Below are 18,208 nucleotides of genomic sequence, written 5' to 3'. Positions count from 1 at the left end.
ACCACCAGCCAGTTGAACCGCCCATATTACGACCCACCTACGCCTCTGTCGCCGACGTCTCGCCCAGCTCCATCTACCCGCCGTTCACCGTCAGCACGACGCCGCTCGCTATCACCGATGCGGCCACGTCCTGTCCCACGCGACCAGGAAAACTAGTCGTCGCCGTCCACGAGGCAAGGGCTGCGACGCTATCGAAATGCGAAAGCCCCCAGCGTAGCCCATCGAACGAGATAGACGTTTTTGTGGACGGTATTCGCACACGTGCCCTTATCGACACTGGAGCCGCCGTATCCATTATAGACACTAAACTCAGCCACCTGCTACGAAAAGTGACGACGCCACTTTCCGGGCTCTCGCTCCGTACAGCCAGCGTCCAAAGTATTCATTCGACGGCAATATGCACAGCCCGTGCCATCATTCAGGGTGCTCTGTACGCCGTCAAATTCATCGTAATTTTTTCATGCTCTCTGACGTCATGCTCGGGTGGCATTTTCTCGCCCGCCACGACGCCGGAATTCATTGCGCACCGGCCGAAATAGAGCTCTCACCATTCTAAGATTTGACGCCGGTAGACAGTTCATCGGCTGCGACCAAGGTCTTCCTCAAAGACGACACCACAGCTCCTGCGAATTCGTCAACGGCTTCGTCAATCTATCGCACCGGCCTCTGCGACACCGTTGCACTCCTTTCTCTATGTGACCCCGTTTACTCTAGGAAAGTCTTGCTGGTTTCATTTGGGACCATGGAAGTTACTCAGGGCGACAAGGATATTTTTGTGGCCAACCCATCCCCTTTCATTGTTGCGTTGGTGCGGTGAGAATGTCTCGCGGAACCCCTCGAAGACGCACAAGGTACGGACGCACCGGGTGACACGCACTGCGCCAGCTCCCGTACGCTCGATTGCGTTCCCCGATTGCTGACAACCTTACGTCGGTCGAGCGTTCCCAGCTTCTATGCCAGTTGGAAGAATTTCGTTCTTCGTTCGATGTCGCGCAAACTTCTCTCGGCCGCACGCCTGCTGTCACGCATCGCATCGACACGGGCGCCCAACCACCACTGCGACAACGTCCATATCGCGTATCTCCAGCAGAGCGTCGTGTAATTAACGAGCAAGTCGAAGACATGCTTCGCCGCGACGTTATTCGACCCTCAAACAATCCGTGGGCGTCTTCTGTCGTTCTCGCTGCGAAGGACGGCTCTGTACGGTTCTGTGTGGACTACCGACGACTGAATAAGATCACCAGTAAAGACATTTATCCCCTACCTCGAATGACGACGCCATTGACAGCCTACAAGGAGCAGAATTCTTTTCATCGCTCGATTTGCGCTCAGGGTATTTGCAAGTCCCCATGGCTGATCACCCTCGACCGAAGACAGCTTTTGTCACGCCCGATGGCTTGTACGAGTTCAGCGTCATGCCGTTTGGGCTGTGTAATGCGCGTGCGACCTTTGAGCGCATGATGAATACCATTCTGCGCAACTTGAAATGGCACACGTGCCTGTGCTACCTCGACGACGTTGTCGTTTTCGCCTCGCACTTCTCCACGCATCTTCAACGCCTGCGGCATGTGTTGACGCATTTGAGCGACGCCGGGCTACAACTGAATTTAAAGAAGTGCCAATTTGCAGCACGGCAGCTGACAATACTGGGCTACGTCGTGTCCAAAGACGGAGTTCTCCCCGATCCAGTCAAACTTCGGGCCGTGACCGCATTCTCCAAACCTACGCTAGTCAAAGAAGTGCGCAGTTTCGTAGGATTATGCTCCTAATTCTGGTGATTCATCCGAAACATCGCGACTATTATATCGCCGCTGACGAAGCTACTTGGCAGCAACGGGTCCTTCAATTCGTGGTCGTCAGAGTGGGACGATGTTTTCACAAAGCTCCGTCGTTTGTTGACGTTTCCTCCCATACTACGCCACTACGACGACACGGCCCCTGCAGAGGCGCACGGACCCTAGCGGTGTTGGCCTCGGCGCTGTCCTTGCGCAGCGCAAATCTGGGTTCCCGGAATACGTTGTCGCATATGCAAGTCGTACGCTTACTAAAGCTGAGACCAACTATACCGTTGCGGATAAAGAATGCCTGGCAATCATCTGGGCCCTTACGAACTTCCGGCCTTACTTGTATAGTCGCCCATTTGATGTCGTTACCGACAATCATGCAATGTGCTGGTTATTGTCATTGAAGGATCCCTCAGGCTGCCTCGCCCGGTGGGCACTTCGCCTGCAAGACTACGACATCCGCGTGCTGTACCGCGACGGACGCCAGCATGCTGACGCCGACGCCCTGTACCGCTCTCCCTTACCTGATGACAATACACACAGCTCAGTTTCTCACTTTCTCGTTTCTTCCGTCAACATTCCCACTATTGCTACCGAACATTGCAAGGATCAATGGGTTGCCTCGCACCATCCTCTCGCGCATTGCGTCGCCAAGCCCATCATTTCGCCGTTCGCGACGACCTCTTCCACCGACGCAATTACGACGGCGAGGGCCGCCAGTGGCTGCAAGTAATACCGCGCAGTCTGCGTTCTCACATATGCGGGTCGTTCCACTCTTATCCGCAGTGTGCACACTCTGGGGTATCGAAAACCTGCGGCCGGATTCGCCAAAGATACTTATGGCGAGAGATGTGCTGCTCCGTGCCGAAGTTCGTTCGCTCCTGCATCGATTGTCAGCGCCGCAAACTTCAACGCACCTGTCGCCGGCAGGTCTGCAACCTCTACCTTGCCCTGACCGTCCGTTTGGGCGCGTTGGCGTGCATTTGTATGGGCCACTTCCTCTGACTTCCGCTGGTAACCGCTGGGCCATCGTCGCTGTAGACCACCTCACGCTGAAACTGCCGCCCTCCCTGCGGCTGCAGCGCGCGCTGTGGCCTCCTTCTTGCTCCACCGATTCATGCTGCGTCACGACCCACCCCAGCAGCTACTTAGTGATCGAGGCCATGTCTTGTCGGAAGTCGTCGAAGCCATTCTCAAAGAGTGCAATGTTGTTCACCGCTAAACTACTGCTTACCACCCGGAGACGAATGGCCTCACCGAACGCATCAACTGCACGCTCGGCGACATGCTGTCGATGTACGTCACCGCCGACCACACCAATTTGGATGTCATTCTGCCCTTCGTCACGTACGCCTACAATACCGCCCCTCAGAGCAGTATTGGTTTCTCACGATTTTTGTTATTGTACGGCAGGCACCCGTCGCACACAATCGACACAATCCTTCCCTACAAGCCGGACCGATCTGAATGTGCGCCTATTTCTGCCACAGCCAGACTTGGTGAGGAGTGTCGCGAGTTCTCCAAGGCCTTTACTACGCATAACCAAGAGCGGCAGAAAAGCATTCGCGGTGACACCACCACTTCTGCGCCCACGTTCCTTCCTGGAGCGCTCGTATGGCTCTCGATCCCTACCACTGCAACCGGCATCTCTTCTGATCTACTGCCCAAATGCGAAGACCCCTACCGTGTCGTCAAACGCACATCCCCGGTCAACTACCTGGTCGAACCCATCGAACCATCTTCGGACATGTGCCGTCGAGGGCGCGAGATTGTCAACGTGGAGCGCCTGAAGGCCTATCATGGCCTCCTCATAGTGAAAAGTTGCTAGGTCGCCAGGCGGCTCCCTTTTCGTATCTGGGGTAATTGTAGCGAAGCGTTCAAACTCAGTAATGGGTCGTCCTCTCGAGCACCATCTAGTGGTTCATCCTCTTGGGCTCTTTTGGAGAGAACGCAGCTCATGCTGAGAGTCGGCCCCGCCTTCACTCTCGCTGTCGTGTATCGTCGCCGAGTACCCGCTAATAAACGTCTTCATAGAGCTAACAAAGTTTAACGATGCAATCTTTAGGACCGTATACTAATAAGTATTTCCCATGAAAAAGAATGTCACGAACGTGTATAAAGAATACATGAAGCATTGTGAAAGCGACGATGAAGTAACGACAGTGATTACATATAATTCAAAAATTCAAGGAATGAATCAGAAAAAGGCGAACTGAATGTTTGAAAGCACATAAAGAGGGCGAGGTTTTGGCCCCTAAAGGCAGCGTGTTCCACGCTTTGATTGCGGAGAAGCTTACTGTCTTTTGTCCGTAGTTTGTGCGCGCCTTGGGCGGTAAAATATTGCTTTTAAGCGAGAAACGAGTATTATTAGGGGAAGCAGTAAATGTTTTACCAAAGACATACAAAAGATTAGATTTACGTACCATGCGGTGGGCAACTACGGCTATGTTAAAGGCGATAATATTTGAAATGGAAAATATATTTAGTGAAGAGAACAGTGTAGCCGAATGAGCGTGATAATTACTGTGCGTTATTATACGGAGAGCCTGTTTTTGAATATGCGCTAATGGGCGTAAGTAAGTTTTATATGTAAGTCCCCAAGATTCAATGCAGTAGTTGAAATGACTATGAATGAACGCAAAATAGAGCGAAGTTAGAGTAGGGAGCGCAAAATATTGGCGGGCTCTGAGCAGAACACGAATGCCATAGGCGGTCTTCCTTTTTATTTGATTAATATGTTCATTAAAGTTCAAGAAACAATCAAGATCGATGCCGGGAATTGCACATTTGTCAGATGGCAATATCTTATGGTTATTGACATATACCGGGAGTGCGTTATCACCCTTTTTCGACCGAGAACTGAAAATAACATACTTTGTCTTAGACGGGTTAGTAACAAGCTTGTTTTTACGGCACCAAGTAATGACGTTCTGAAGATCACTGTTTAGCTGGGATGTTAGGGCACGAATGGAGTCATGTGCAGGGAAAATGGAGGTGTCATCTGCGTAAAGCAAGGATTCTGTGTGAGGTGATAAACAACCTGTCAGGAAATTTATATAGATGAGGAATAAAAGACGACCTAATATAGAACCTTGTGACACTCCTATATTGATAGTTTTGGAGTCTGAGAGTACGCCTGAAATAGATACAACTTGAGTACGGTTCAGTAAATAACTAGAAATGAATTCTTGTGACGGGCCAGTTATACCATAAGAAGAGAGCTTGTTCAAAAGAATATCGTGGTCGATCGAATCAAAGGCTTGACTGAATTCAATGAAAACTGATTCAAGGAGCTGCCCTGACACTCTGTATGCGTTCCTCTTCACCAGGACCCGATGGAATAACGTATAGTGCTCTGCGTCACCTAGGCAAAGCAGCAACACGACAACTGTTAAACTTATTTAATCGGTCATGGGAAGATGGCGTCGTACCTCAAGAATGGAAACGCAGCCGTCTGGTGCCACTGCTCAAAGCAGGAAAATCACCTCTGGTGCTGACATCCTACCGGCCTATAGCTCTCGCCAGTTGTGTTGGGAAACTCATGGAGCGCATGATTCTCACGCGCCTGGAATGGTTCCTTGAACGGCACAATGTTTACCCCGACTCCATGGCGGGATTTCGACGAGGCCGTTCATCGAGTGACAACGTCATCGATCTGGTGTCATCAGAGGAGTAGCAGAAATGCAGGAAACGACTAGCAGTGCGCTCTTTCTAGATGTGAAAGGTGCTTATGACAACGTTTCCCATCAAGCTATATTAGACACGCTTCTGTTAATTGAACTTGGAGGGCGAATATTTCGTTGGATCCGAAGTTACCTGACACAAAGGTCCTTTTTTGTAGATACTGAAGATGGCCCGACCTCCGACCACTACACGTGCCGTGGCGTCCTACAAGGCGGTGTTTTAAGCCCGGTGCTATTCAACCTTTCTCTGCTTGGCCTGGCGGAGGCGCTCCCGGAAACAGTCAGTGTTTCGCTATACGCTGATGACATCTGCGTCTGGGCATCAGCAGTGACACGCCTGCAGGTTCGTGCAAGGCTACAGAGGGCAGCGTCACAAGCATCTGACTACCTTCGCACGCAAGGCTTAACAATTTCAACAGAGAAATGTGCGCTGGTGGCCTTCACGCGAAAAGCGATGACCAGTTACCCGATATGCATTAATGGCCAGTCTATCTCCTACAAGCGAAGTCACCGTTTTTTGGGTGTCCTTGTTGACCGAGACCTCTCCTGGAGCCCTTACGTCTCGTACTTGAAAGCCAAACTCGTATCTATTGTCCACGTCCTGAAATTCATCGCCGGAAAAAGATGGGGTCCATCATTGAGTTCCATGCTACAGCTATACCAAGTACTTTTTATTGGCCTACTGCGCTATAGCTCTCCCCTGCTTTGTAAAACTTCCGTGTCGAATATGCCAGTACTTCAGAGCGTGCAAGCACAGGCACTACGTGTTTGCCTCGGTCTACCAGGAAGCACCTGAACAGCCGGAACAGTTATATTTGCTCGGGACCATCCGGTTACGACCTACGTCACAACCGACGCGCTGAGAGCGCACGTTCGACATATTTCACGGATGGTGTCGAGCCATCTGCCGTACCTGCCAGAACAACGACCACAGGCGTCGTTCTCCAACGTCGTCAGCTCTCACCGCACTTTGCTACCATCGGGTTTCACACCCTCGGCGCGTTCGCCATCCGCCTTGTGGTGCTTACGTCAACCCGAAGTGCGCCTTTCCGTCCCAGGACTCAGAAACAAGAAAGACCTTTCTACCTTGGCCTTGAAACAAGCAGCTCTGGACTGTTTGCATACCTTTTATGCTGACAGAATTCACGTATTCACGGATGGCTCTACCACCCAGGCCAGCTCCACCAACGCCACCGTCATCCCATCACGACGCATCAACCTCGCTTACAAACTTTGTCACGTGAGCACATCGACTGGTTCGGAGCTTGTTGCCCTGCGAGGTGCTGTCGAATATATCAAGCAACAACCGGCTGAGCGATGGGCAATATTCTGCGACTCAAAGGCGGCTCTACAATGTCTTTCGTCGGCACTTCGTCGCGGATCGTACGAACAACATGTGTGGGAGATACGAGAAATGCTGCACTATGTGATTGAAAGAGGACACAATGTTGTGTTTCAGTGGATACCAAGTCAGTGCGGTATCTCCGGCAACGACCTCGCCGATGAAGCTGCCAGAAAAGCACATGTAGAGACGAACCTTGTTTCTATACCGATTATCTAGGATTGATGCGGCTCGATACCTAAGTAAGCTGGCGCAGAACATGACACTGCAAAAGTGGCAAACATCACAGTTCACACACCATCGACAGTATTCTCTCGACCCATCTCTACGACTGCGGCTACTACCTGGTCTTTCCCGGGAAGAAGATACAGTGTTGTTCCGTCTGCGTGTGGGTGTAGCGTTCACCAACGCCTACTCATTTAAGATAGAGATGGCCGACAACGCCGAGTGCAACGACTGTGCGTTGAGGAAACTATTGAACACCTTCTGTGTTACTGCCCGACATACGCAAACGAGAGGCTTCACCTCAGCACTGCACTAAATCAAATGGACGGAAGCGCTTTCACTGTCGCAAAAATATTGGGACCATGGGGCTGCCCATCACAGTTCCGAAAGGCAACGAAAGCGCTGTTGCGTTTTCTCAAGGATACCGGACTGATTCGCCGTTTGTGATGTCAAACGCGGAACACTTACGTCGGCTGAAAGAGTGACTTTTCTCTCCTTGTCTCTAACTTTCCTTCCCCCTCTCCCCTTCCCCAGTGCAGGGTAGCCTACCGGGCTCAGCCCTGGTTAACCTCCCCGCCTTTCTTTTATTCTTATTCTCTCTCTATCTCTCTCTTCAGTGAGAGCAACTAGAGCGTGATTAGTGGAAAGCCCTTAACCAAAACCAAATTGATGGGGTGATAAGAGCTGAAATTTGTCGAGGTTTTTTGTAAGACGACTGGCAAATAGTTATTCAACAACCTTGCTGAAAGAAGGAATGATAGCGATGGGCCTATAATTATTTATGACTGATTTATCACCTTTATTATGAACATGTACTACCTTGCTTTTCCTTAGTTCGGAAGAAAAGATGGAGTGCTTGAAGAATAAGTTTACAATATGAGCAAAAATAGGGGCAATGACATCAAGAATGTCCATTATGTGTCTGGCGGATATGTGGTCAAGCCTAGTGCTAGCTGTTTTAAGAAGCAAGATTGTGTTCCGAATTTCAACTGGACAGGTTGGAAAACGATAAAAAGATTGCAATGAACGCCGACTGGCATAATGCATCATTGCCCGGATTGTGTGGCGATACTAGAAAAATACTGACGGAAAGCATTTGCAATGGCCTCAGAGGTGCGAAGGGTCGTTCCATCATGGCATATTTCAGTAATGCAAGTTTCAGATTTCTTTTTTATTTAGAAATGAGTTAAGTATACGCCACTGCTTCCCGTATTTTTACCAGCTTCAATTAATAAATTTTCACAGTGATGTCGTTTCGCTTTATTTAATATGAGGTTTAACGTACTGCTGTATTTTTTGCAACGTTCTTTTAAAGGCAGATTAAAAGGTTTTTTCTTCGATTTTCTGTATAGGTTGTCTTTTTTTCGCAGACAGGAAAGAAGTCCTGGTGTTAACCAAGGGTTCAGGGGAGATGAATGCTTTCTTCGGCACAAAACATTAGAGGTTGAGGAAGTTATAGCATCAGATATAAAGGTAGAAAATTATCTATGAGCAGCCTCAGGTTCAGTGCAAGTGGTAACGTTTGACCAGTTTATCGCACCTATTGAATCGGTACTTTTTTTGTGAAAGACCGACGTGGGGAAGCAAGTATTTGAAGGAGTGGCTACGCGAAGAAAGCGAAGCGCTACGGGGAAATAAATGGTCAGTCATATTGGCACGGATGATAAAAGCCTCGGGAGGCATAAGAAGATTCGCTAGGGCGTGATCAATTAAAGTAACAAGTGTTTCCCACACTGCGAGTGTGTTCGTTTAGGAGCAAATGAAGACCATATTTAAGAAAAGTGTTTTTATAATGGCTAGAACTTGAATAATCCAAAATATGGATATCGATGCCACCCATGATGACTATATATTTTGTTTTTGCGTGAGTGCATGAAGCAATACGTCAAGAGCTGAGGAAAAGTTAGCCACGGAAGAGCTAGATGAACGATATATGCAACAAAGTACGATTTTGCGTGAGTTGCTATTGACATCAAGGCTATCAATTACTACCCAAACTGCTTCACAATCGGGTATATCAAGAACCAGGTCAGTTCTACGTTTGTAGCTAACATTGTTAGATATGAATATCGCGGCGCCCCCCTGACACGAGGATGCACGATGATTTTACTGTGCATTGTACTTCGGAAAGCAAAACAAATTTCTATCCGAGTCGATAAGCCAAGTCTCGGAAACACAGATTATCGGAAGCGGAAGCCGAAGCGAGCAAAAAAGGGCCTCAAAATCATCGAGTGTTTGTGCAGACTGCGCGGGTTAAAATGAATGATCGAATGAAAGGTCTGAGGTGATAAAGACTGAAGCTTATCAGAAGCAATGTAAGGCATTGTGACGTTACGATATGGGAAGAGCTTAGTTTGAGAATACGCTTAGGTCAGCTTCGCCTTGAATTCTAAATACACGGTTGTCAGTTGTTTTGCGGGCCTTCATCTGACAGTCATCCGTCCACAAATATTGTGATTTTTTTTCTTTCTTCAGATTAAGGGCCATTACGAAAATTTTCTTGTTTTGCTGGGTCAGGTGATCATTTATGTACACGGGCCGAAAATCATTTCCTGGAAAACCAAGATCGGTAGTATGCAGCCGTGCCTTTCGTGCCTAGCTTACGAATTGAGCCATCTTTGACAAAGAACAAAGGCGTGCGATCAGATGTTTTGTATTCGAGCTTGAGGGTACGCGACGAACTATGTCATCGTGAGAGTCAGAAAGAGGGCATTGAATTGTGTTACCAATGCTCAAAAGAATTGCTCGGCAACTTTCACCCTCAGTGCACGCAACTCCTTCGGTTTCTATGTTATTTTTAGGGAGTATTATTCCATCTCAGCAATTCTTTTTTCGAGCTCAGAGTTCCGAGTTTCGAGCTCAGAGTTGGAAGCACTCAAATTCTTATTTTCAGCCAGTAAATGTTTCTGTTCAGCCTTCAGCTATTCTACTGTTTCATTGAGGAAGTTCACACTAATCTTGAACTCGCCGATTTCTTTTTTCAACTTTTCTATTCATTGATTTGCGTGAACATCAACCCGCGATTTAACGCGGGAAACAACATCCTTAACAACTACACCAAGTTTGCCCTGCCACGCATTTTATAACACTTCTAAACGTTTTGCAAGCTCAGCGCACGTAGGCATCACGTGGTTGTACAAAGCTCTAGAAGCAGCAGCAGAAGCGGCGTAAAAGAACAGAATGTGGAAAGAAGGTGTGATGCGCACCTGTAGGTAGAAGACAATTCAGTATGCCATTCGTAGCCACAACCGCTGCTACTAAACTGGCTGACTGAGGGAACTTGCAGGGCCTTTTATCCAGGAGCCAAGCGCTACAAGTCGATTATTTGCGCAGGTTATAAGGAGGTGCTGAGGAGCGCCACCGGCAACCCTCACGCAGGCGCAGGCTTTGCGCATCCACGATTATGGGCACGGGGGTTGAGGCCAAACATCTGTCTTGATGGGTGTATCGAATCCACCTGTAGGTAGAATACAATTCAGTATGTCATTCGTAGCCGCAACCGCAGCGTCACCATTTCCGTCGGCACCGAAGAACCGAAATACTTAGAAGGCATCATCGAGGGCGACCAGCACCTGCTCCTGAGCCGTCAGATCTGCCTCGCAAGAAGCATAGCCAAGCTGCGGGGTAGCAAAGCGAGGGTAATGCTCACGTATTTCAGCCATGAATACAGACACCTCGACATTGGTAGGACGGTCCCCTTTATGGACGAATTCGTGGACATCAGCAATGCATTCGCCCTCTTCGACGCTCCCGAACCTGCTTCGACGAATCGAGGTCCCCAGCCAGACTGCGACGTCAATCCGAGCCTTGCGAAGCTCTAGCAAGGCCAGCTCCTGCAATTCAGGGACTGCTTCTCGTTGTCATCGAGAATTAGACGCACTCCAGTAGCTAGACATTACATTATAACAAAAAAATGTGCCCGACCGATCTGTCAAAGCCCGTATTGAGTTTCCACACGAGAACGCGAAGCCTTAAGGAAGCTATTTGACGAAATGCTGCGCTACAGCATCATCTAGCTGTCCAAGAGTCCGTGGGCGTCTCCTGTGGTGCTTGTGACGAAGAGTGATGGCACCGTACCTTTTTGTGTCCATTATTGTTGTGTGAACAAAGTCACGAAAAAGGACAGGTATTCTCTTCCCCGGACAGACGGCGCGGTTGATGAATTACAGAACGCTAAGTACTTTTCGTAGATGGACTTCCAGACGGGCTACTGGCAAAACAAAGTCTACGACAGAGACAGATAAAAGACTGCCCTCATTACATTAGATGGCCTGTTCGAGTTCAAGGCCATGCCCTTTGATCTTTTCTCGGAACCTGCGAATTTTCAACGTGTCATGGATAGAGTATTGGCTGGCTTGATGTGGCAGACTTGCCTCCTGTACTTAGACGACGTCGTTGCGTTTGCCTCAAACTTCGACGATCACGTCCAGCCCCTTGAAGCTGTACTTCAAGCAATCAAGAGCTCCGGACTCACTCTGAAGGCAGAAAAGTGCCGCTTTATATAAGGAGAGCTGTCGTTCTTCGCCCACGTGATAAGGAAATCCGGAGTACACCCCGACTCACAAGAAGGCAGCCGCCATTGTTACATTACTGCCACCCGGCGACACGAATGCCGTACGCCGATTTCTCGGCCTGTGCGCCAGTTACAGATGCTTCGTCAAGGAATTTTCACGGATCGCCGAACCAGTAACGCACCTCACGAAGACCGACCCCCAATTCAGGTGCGAAACGGCGCGAGTTGAACCATTTGAAGAATTTAAACGATAGCCTGCAGACACTCAAACACGTTCGCATTTCGACGAATACGCCTGTACGGAAATCGACACCGACACAAACACATTGTACTCGGCGCCGTCTTTTTTGCAGAGGACCAACAGTCTGGAAACGTTATCAGCTATGCTGTCCGGTCGATATCCAAGGCAGAAGCCAAGTATTCTACAATAGGAAAGGAATGCAATGCCATCATCTGGGCTACGTCAAAATCCCCCCCCCCCCTACCTCTAAGGCAGACCCTTCACATTTGTGAGCGACCACCACACATTGTGTTGGCTAGCTAACTTGAAATCCCTTCGGGTCGCCTCGCACGGTGAAACCTGAAACTTCAAGAATTCGCCATTATTGTAGTTCACAAAACCGGAAGAAAACACTCCGACGCCGACTGCCTCTCTCGTGCCCCCGTCCGCGCACCTACGCAGGATGACCAGGATGATGACTGCTTTCAGGGATCCATAGTACCGACGACTTTGCTGAGCGCCAACGAGCCGACCCGGTACTCGGTGGCCTTGTGGAATACCTCGAGAGCAGCACCGACTTCGTCCCGAAGATATTTAGGCGAGCATTAGCGCCATTTTTCTAACGAAACGGCGTTATCCAAAAGAACTTCTCGGCACTTAGAGCCAAGTACCTTTTTGTGGTGCATTCAGCATTGCGACCAGAATTCCTCCAGGCCCTGCACGATGACCCGACGGCCGGTCCCCAGGGTGTTTCCTGCACACTCGCTAGAATACAGGAAAAGAACTACTGGCCGTACCTTGCCGCTGAGGTTGTTCGTTGCGTAAATATTTGCCGAGATTGTCAGTGACGGAAGACACCGCCGACTAGGCCAGCCGGACTTCTACAGCCCGTCGAGCCAACTCTCCGGCCGTTCGAGCAAATTGGGATGGATTTACTGCGCCCGTCTCCGACACCGACTTCAGGAAACAAATGGATCATCGTCGCTGCCGACTACCTCAGCCGCTACACCGAGACAAGGGCCCTGCCCAAAGGCAGTGCGTCCGAGGTAGCCAAGTTCTTCATTGAAAACATCGTCCTGCGTCATGGCGCTGCGGAGGCCCTCATCACTGACGCAGGTCATTTACTGCTGACCTAACTCAGGCCATATTGAGATACATTATTTATAGTGAGGTATGAAAAGAATAAAGCCTCAGCCCGCACCATAAGAGTATAGCAGGCTAATATTGAGATACAGCCAAACAAGCCACCGCCAGACCACAGGGTTCCGCCCACAGACGAATGGCCTCACCGAGCGGCTAAACAAGAACATCGCCCACATGCTGTCCATGTACTTCGACGTCGAACACAAGGCGTGGGATACCATCCTTTCGTAAGAGATCCCTCCAAAGACGCTCGACGCCGCGTTACCCAATGTCTCCAACGAAGAAAACTTCGATGTTACTGTCTACATTGAGCGCACCGACGAAGCCCGACAACTCGCGCATCTGTGCATCCAAAGCAAACGAAAGACGACAGCCGTCGTTACAACCTTCGACGACGCTGCGTAGAATACCAGCATGGCGACCGTATCTGGGTCTGAACGTCAATACGCCGACGCGGACTTAGCGGGAAGCTTATTAGACAATATTTCGGACCGTACAGGGTGCTTCGACGTCTCAGCGAACTTGAATACGAGGTTATTCCCGACGGCATTATGAACTCTCACCGTCGCCGGGCACGCTCCGAAGTCGTGCATGTGTTGCACATAAAACCTTTCTATGCGCGTTAAATAACCTGTGGACTGTACTTTTCGCTTGCTTTATTATTTTCTTTTTCTATCGAATGCAGTTTTCAATTTCATGTTCTGTTTTAAGTATCGGGGCGATGCTTTTTCAGAGGATGGCATTGGCACGCGTGTTATTTTCATGTATTCGGCCTTCACCCTCGAAGACTGTTTGCAATGCTCTGCGCAGACCACGCCACCATGTTTCAGAAGCTTCACCATTATTGTATTTAATTCCGTTAAGACTACGAGCAGGACGGGAATAGTCTAGTTTCTTCGAGAAATTACGCTGCCACCAGCGATAACGCTGGAATCTTCGATAGCACACGTATAAAAGCCGACACGCTTTACCGCTTGTCAGACTAATGACGGCCGACGCTCTTTTCGCCGCTATCAATGCAGAGTGCGTACTGTTTGTAGTGTGGCGAAGCAATTGGTACTATTTAACGGTTGCGTTCTCCAGCGGCTCCTAGTGGGTCGTCCTCTTATAACGCCGCTCGCTCTCGGAGCCCGTGCTCTTGCCTTGACTGTCGCCATAGCGAATTGTCGCGGAGTCCCGTCCAATAAACCGCTTAACAGTAGTTTCACTTTCCGTTTGCTGGCGAGACGTTCGGCCAAATAAGCAGTTTAATCTTGGACACGCCGAGTAATTCCTTCGTCAATGTCACGACCATGTGGCAATTTTGTAACTCTTCCACTCACTTCAACTTTTGTCGCCTAAACCTTGGTAACGAAGTCTGTATACTTCCCATATTTATAGACATTAGATAGTAATCGATGTTTGAAGGGGATAAGGTGCGGCTGCAATTGCTTTTTAAATCTCTCTTCAAACGCGTGTGTCGTCCTAAATCTATCATTAAATACGTTTACTTTCTTAATATATATCCCCTTAGAGCTCTCCATTCAATTACCTGAAATTGTATCGTAATGCCATTGTTGGTGAAATTCACAGTTATGTAAAGCGATTGAATGCAGGTGCTCAGCCACAAGTTTTTTTTGTGAGGCTAGAGAGTGTGTTCAATCACCTTTCAGAAATGGTCGTGCGAGCGTTTATATGTATGCGTGTATATATACGCATGCAAAACTGAACGAGTTCGTTTTCTTGTGACCTTATTAATATTAAGACAGTCTGCCTAAATTTTGATTTCTCGTTCGTTTGACTGCGTAAGTTGAAATGAAAGACATACCCCATGTTCTCGATATATTGCTATGAGCCTGCTGTGTTCTTGAGCATTAGAGTGCTGACACTTGTCTGATGCAGTGGAAGGAGTCCGGCCGCCCTGAGCCTCGAATTGGTGCAATCTAAATGCCATCATGACTGGGCGCGTGAGGTGCAGATGTATGGACTACAAGCGACAGTGCCCGGTGCAGCAAAGGCGTGGCATTGCATTGTCACCAAATTTGGCTCCGGAAAGGCAAGTCTAACGCGGCTTTTCCGAAAGTCATCACAGTGCAATACGCCTGCTGTGAACAAAAACCAATGCATTTAATTCGCAATGCCCATAGACTGTCGCGCCACCAAGCGGAATTCAGGAGTGTCCTCTCGAGGAGGGTTAGTAGACGATAAAATGGCAGCACTACGCAGTCGCTCCCTTGTTCGGCTGTGCTAACCTCAGTGTTAACGCATTGGCAAGAAAGGAACACTACGACTTTGCATGTTCCCTGCATCAGTGAACAAACCGGGCCCTCCGTGACATGAGAAATCTGATTCGTTCTTGCGAGACGCGAAGTTTTCGTGAAAATACGTGGCAACTCGCGCTTTCAATGCTAGCCCACAGCGTACGCATACTATCAGCTTCGCGAGGCTTTCTGTAGCCATGTAGGTTAGTTAAATGTTATCGTCTGACATATTCAGTTGAAACTCACCCTGTTTTACTTGCATATAGCATTGGTCAGTGTTTCTTGTAGAGCATGAATCCCATAACGCTGTACGCGGGAGGTCGCGCGGGCTCGCGATGTGCTCTTGTAAAACTCAGCGATCTCAAGTTGTCGATACATTAAAATAGGGCCTCTATCCTTTGCAAGCAAAGCGCTGTTACTAATCGTGCGAGCGACGTTTCAATCATTCGAGGACGCGTCTGCTCCCACGCCTTTCGTGGAGCGAACGCTTTCCACACCGTCCTTCGCCAGCGTGTTGGTGTTGGTTTCATAGCCAGCGCTGCGCCGTTTGTTTTTGTACGTTTGTTGATAGGTGGCAGCACACTGCAAGCGATTTGCTCGTTGACCGATCCGACAGCATAATGTTCTTCGCGGCCAGACGTCTCTCTAATTGTAAACGTGGTGACGCGGAGTGGTCGCAGTTAAAGTCCCTAGATTTTTCCCTGTTCTTTCTTTAGTCGCAGTCGTTCGGCGGAGGAATTTCTTCGGATTGCTTTCAGCAGTGATGTTGAAAGAAACCATCTTGACGACGAGGATTTTTCACTGGACATTGAAGACTGTGCAAGCACCGAGAGTGACAGCTGTGGCAGCGACGATGAACGATCAGCTGCTAACTCACGAAGAGCGAGTTGCACTTCACGTCCCCTCGTACGTTAATGTTCTTTCACGCTCGTAAGTCACTTTGATTGTATTTAACGTATAATATCCTTGAGCGAGATCAGAATAAAAACATAGTTCATCTTGTGCATTGCATGTATCACAATTATTGTGGATATTATGGAGCGCCGCATCGCCAACACGCTCGAGCTCGACCAGCGAAGCGAAATGGTTATAGCGATGGAACGTGCAGTCACGGCCACAATCCACGCCTCTCGGCTAACTTCTTCGACGTTGCGAAAAGCATACGTGTGCATTCTTTTCGATATTCTTGTTTGGATCGGGCTGATCGAATCTGCAACATGCGAGTGAAGTGAATTGCACACGGCTAGAGTCTCAGCATGGCTGTGACACAAGCGCTACTGAATGGGATGTTATTAAATGCTCGTGTTCCGTTGAAGACGTAATACCGCGTTCCCGACTGCGCAAGTAATGACGACGGCGTATTATGTTTCCAAACCATAACCACGTTAAACGTGCGGTCGCGTGCTGCAGCGATGACGCTACTCGCTGGCGGCCTACTACTGCGGCAAATCCGTCAGGCAGGCTCGGTACGTACTACCTCGGTGTGCCGTTCAGCTCATACGTCAATTTTAGTTCATGCTATTTTATGTAGCACGCGCAGGATTTCGCAAAGCATCATATGCACGGTAACGGAGCTGAAATATAACCTTTCACACCGCAGCAAATAATTAGGTGGGGGGTACTTTGCAGTTTCCATGGTTTGGGAAAGTATTTTAGTCTCATATCCAATTCAGCGCGGCTCATGACTTCATCCGGTGAAAGTGGCACGGGCCGTATACGTCCGCACATCCTATTTGTTCCTATGCTAACAAACGGGTTGACCCTCCTCCTGGCGCCATCTTGAAAAGCACGGTGCGCCACCTATAGTTCGTGGGCATTGCGAATAGAGTTGTACTGCCAGCCTTGCGTTACGGGGGTGATGGTTTGGATTAAATTATCTTGAACACATGAACTATACTGCGCTACTGCAAAGTGCTCACCTGAGTTGCCACTGCAGGTAGACTGTTCAATGAAGATCCAAAGCGGTTTTCGTGAGACACAGAAGTCAACCAGAAAAACCATTAATGAATTCTCGTCATGTGTCATCTTCGTGTTTAGCGTTGTAGATGTCTTGCAGCGCTGCAATATATCAGACTACTGGACACTGATGGCCAGATTTCAGTTGGAGGCGTTTTATAGAAAGTGAGGCAAGATACTTTAACCAGCGCGGTGAGTTCGAGCTCTGGTGAGACAGCGAGTGCCAAGAGGCAGAAAACGTGTGGTCTTTCCTGGGCATCACCTCTCTAGAGTCATCCTCCCGGGAATGTATCATCAGAACGATCTTGTGAGCATGATGTTAACAGAGGCATAAAATAAGAGAAAATAATAAAACAAGAAAGGAACTTTTGTTCTTTGAGATTCGGATTCGGTATTCTTTGAACTTAGTCGAAACATGGCCTACACCCTAAGAAAATCATTACTTCTTCCCCTTTTGGTGAGTTCTAACTTGCCGCATATATAATTCTCTTGAACTAGATGCGGAAGCAGGCAGATATCCGTGCTTGGAGTCCAGGATTTATTTGTCAGAAAACGCTCATCCATCTTGTGTTCTTCGTGTCGTCCTCGTTTTCTGCCTTGTCGAAGGGCTGTGGCGCATAGAGCCGCACTACGTCCCACGTCCTATTCAAGCGAGGAAGTGGCACAAAAAAACGCCAGGCCTGCGCTGAAACCGCAGCACAGTCACAGCGAAAGCTGGAAGAGCGGCGTTTCTAGAGCCCTTTGTAAGCTCTCTTGGGGCTACAATACAAGTACATTAGAAAGGTACCCACTACGCCATAAATCACAATTTTTGTGAAGTTGGGAAGCACCTACTAAACCATTATTCGTCATTCTGCCGAGATGCGAGGCAACAGCTACACGTCTGTAAGACATTATGTGCACTTTGTTGACGCGACGACTGATGACGATGAAGAATTATGGCTCAGCCCTTTGTTATGGGCTGGAAGCTTTAAACGGCCCACCAGTTATGTAATTTGCATTGGGTGACGCCCGGTCGCCATTTCCCTCTCCCGTCATGCTGTATAACATACGTTGACGTGGGAGAGAGACGGCGGGGGGGGGGGGATGAGAACTTTACTGA

The 18,208-nt window shown here is 48.9% G+C and overlaps 1 protein-coding gene across 1 annotated transcript in view; it reads left to right on the top strand.

The window, feature by feature from the left end:
• LOC119398797 (glutathione hydrolase-like YwrD proenzyme) overlaps positions 1 to 18,208 on the top strand; it is an 82,032-nt gene that overhangs the window by 12,725 nt on the left and 51,099 nt on the right. The window contains exon 3 of the mRNA XM_049417426.1: positions 14,792 to 14,945. Within this exon, the coding sequence (XP_049273383.1) occupies positions 14,792 to 14,945 (154 nt within the window). The remainder of the gene's footprint in view (positions 1 to 14,791; positions 14,946 to 18,208) is intronic.

This window comes from Rhipicephalus sanguineus, chromosome 7 (assembly GCF_013339695.2).
Source record: "Rhipicephalus sanguineus isolate Rsan-2018 chromosome 7, BIME_Rsan_1.4, whole genome shotgun sequence".
Classification (NCBI taxonomy): Eukaryota; Metazoa; Arthropoda; class Arachnida; order Ixodida; family Ixodidae; genus Rhipicephalus; species Rhipicephalus sanguineus.
Note: the sequence above shows the minus strand (reverse complement) of the source record. Positions and strands in the feature narration are given on the sequence as shown.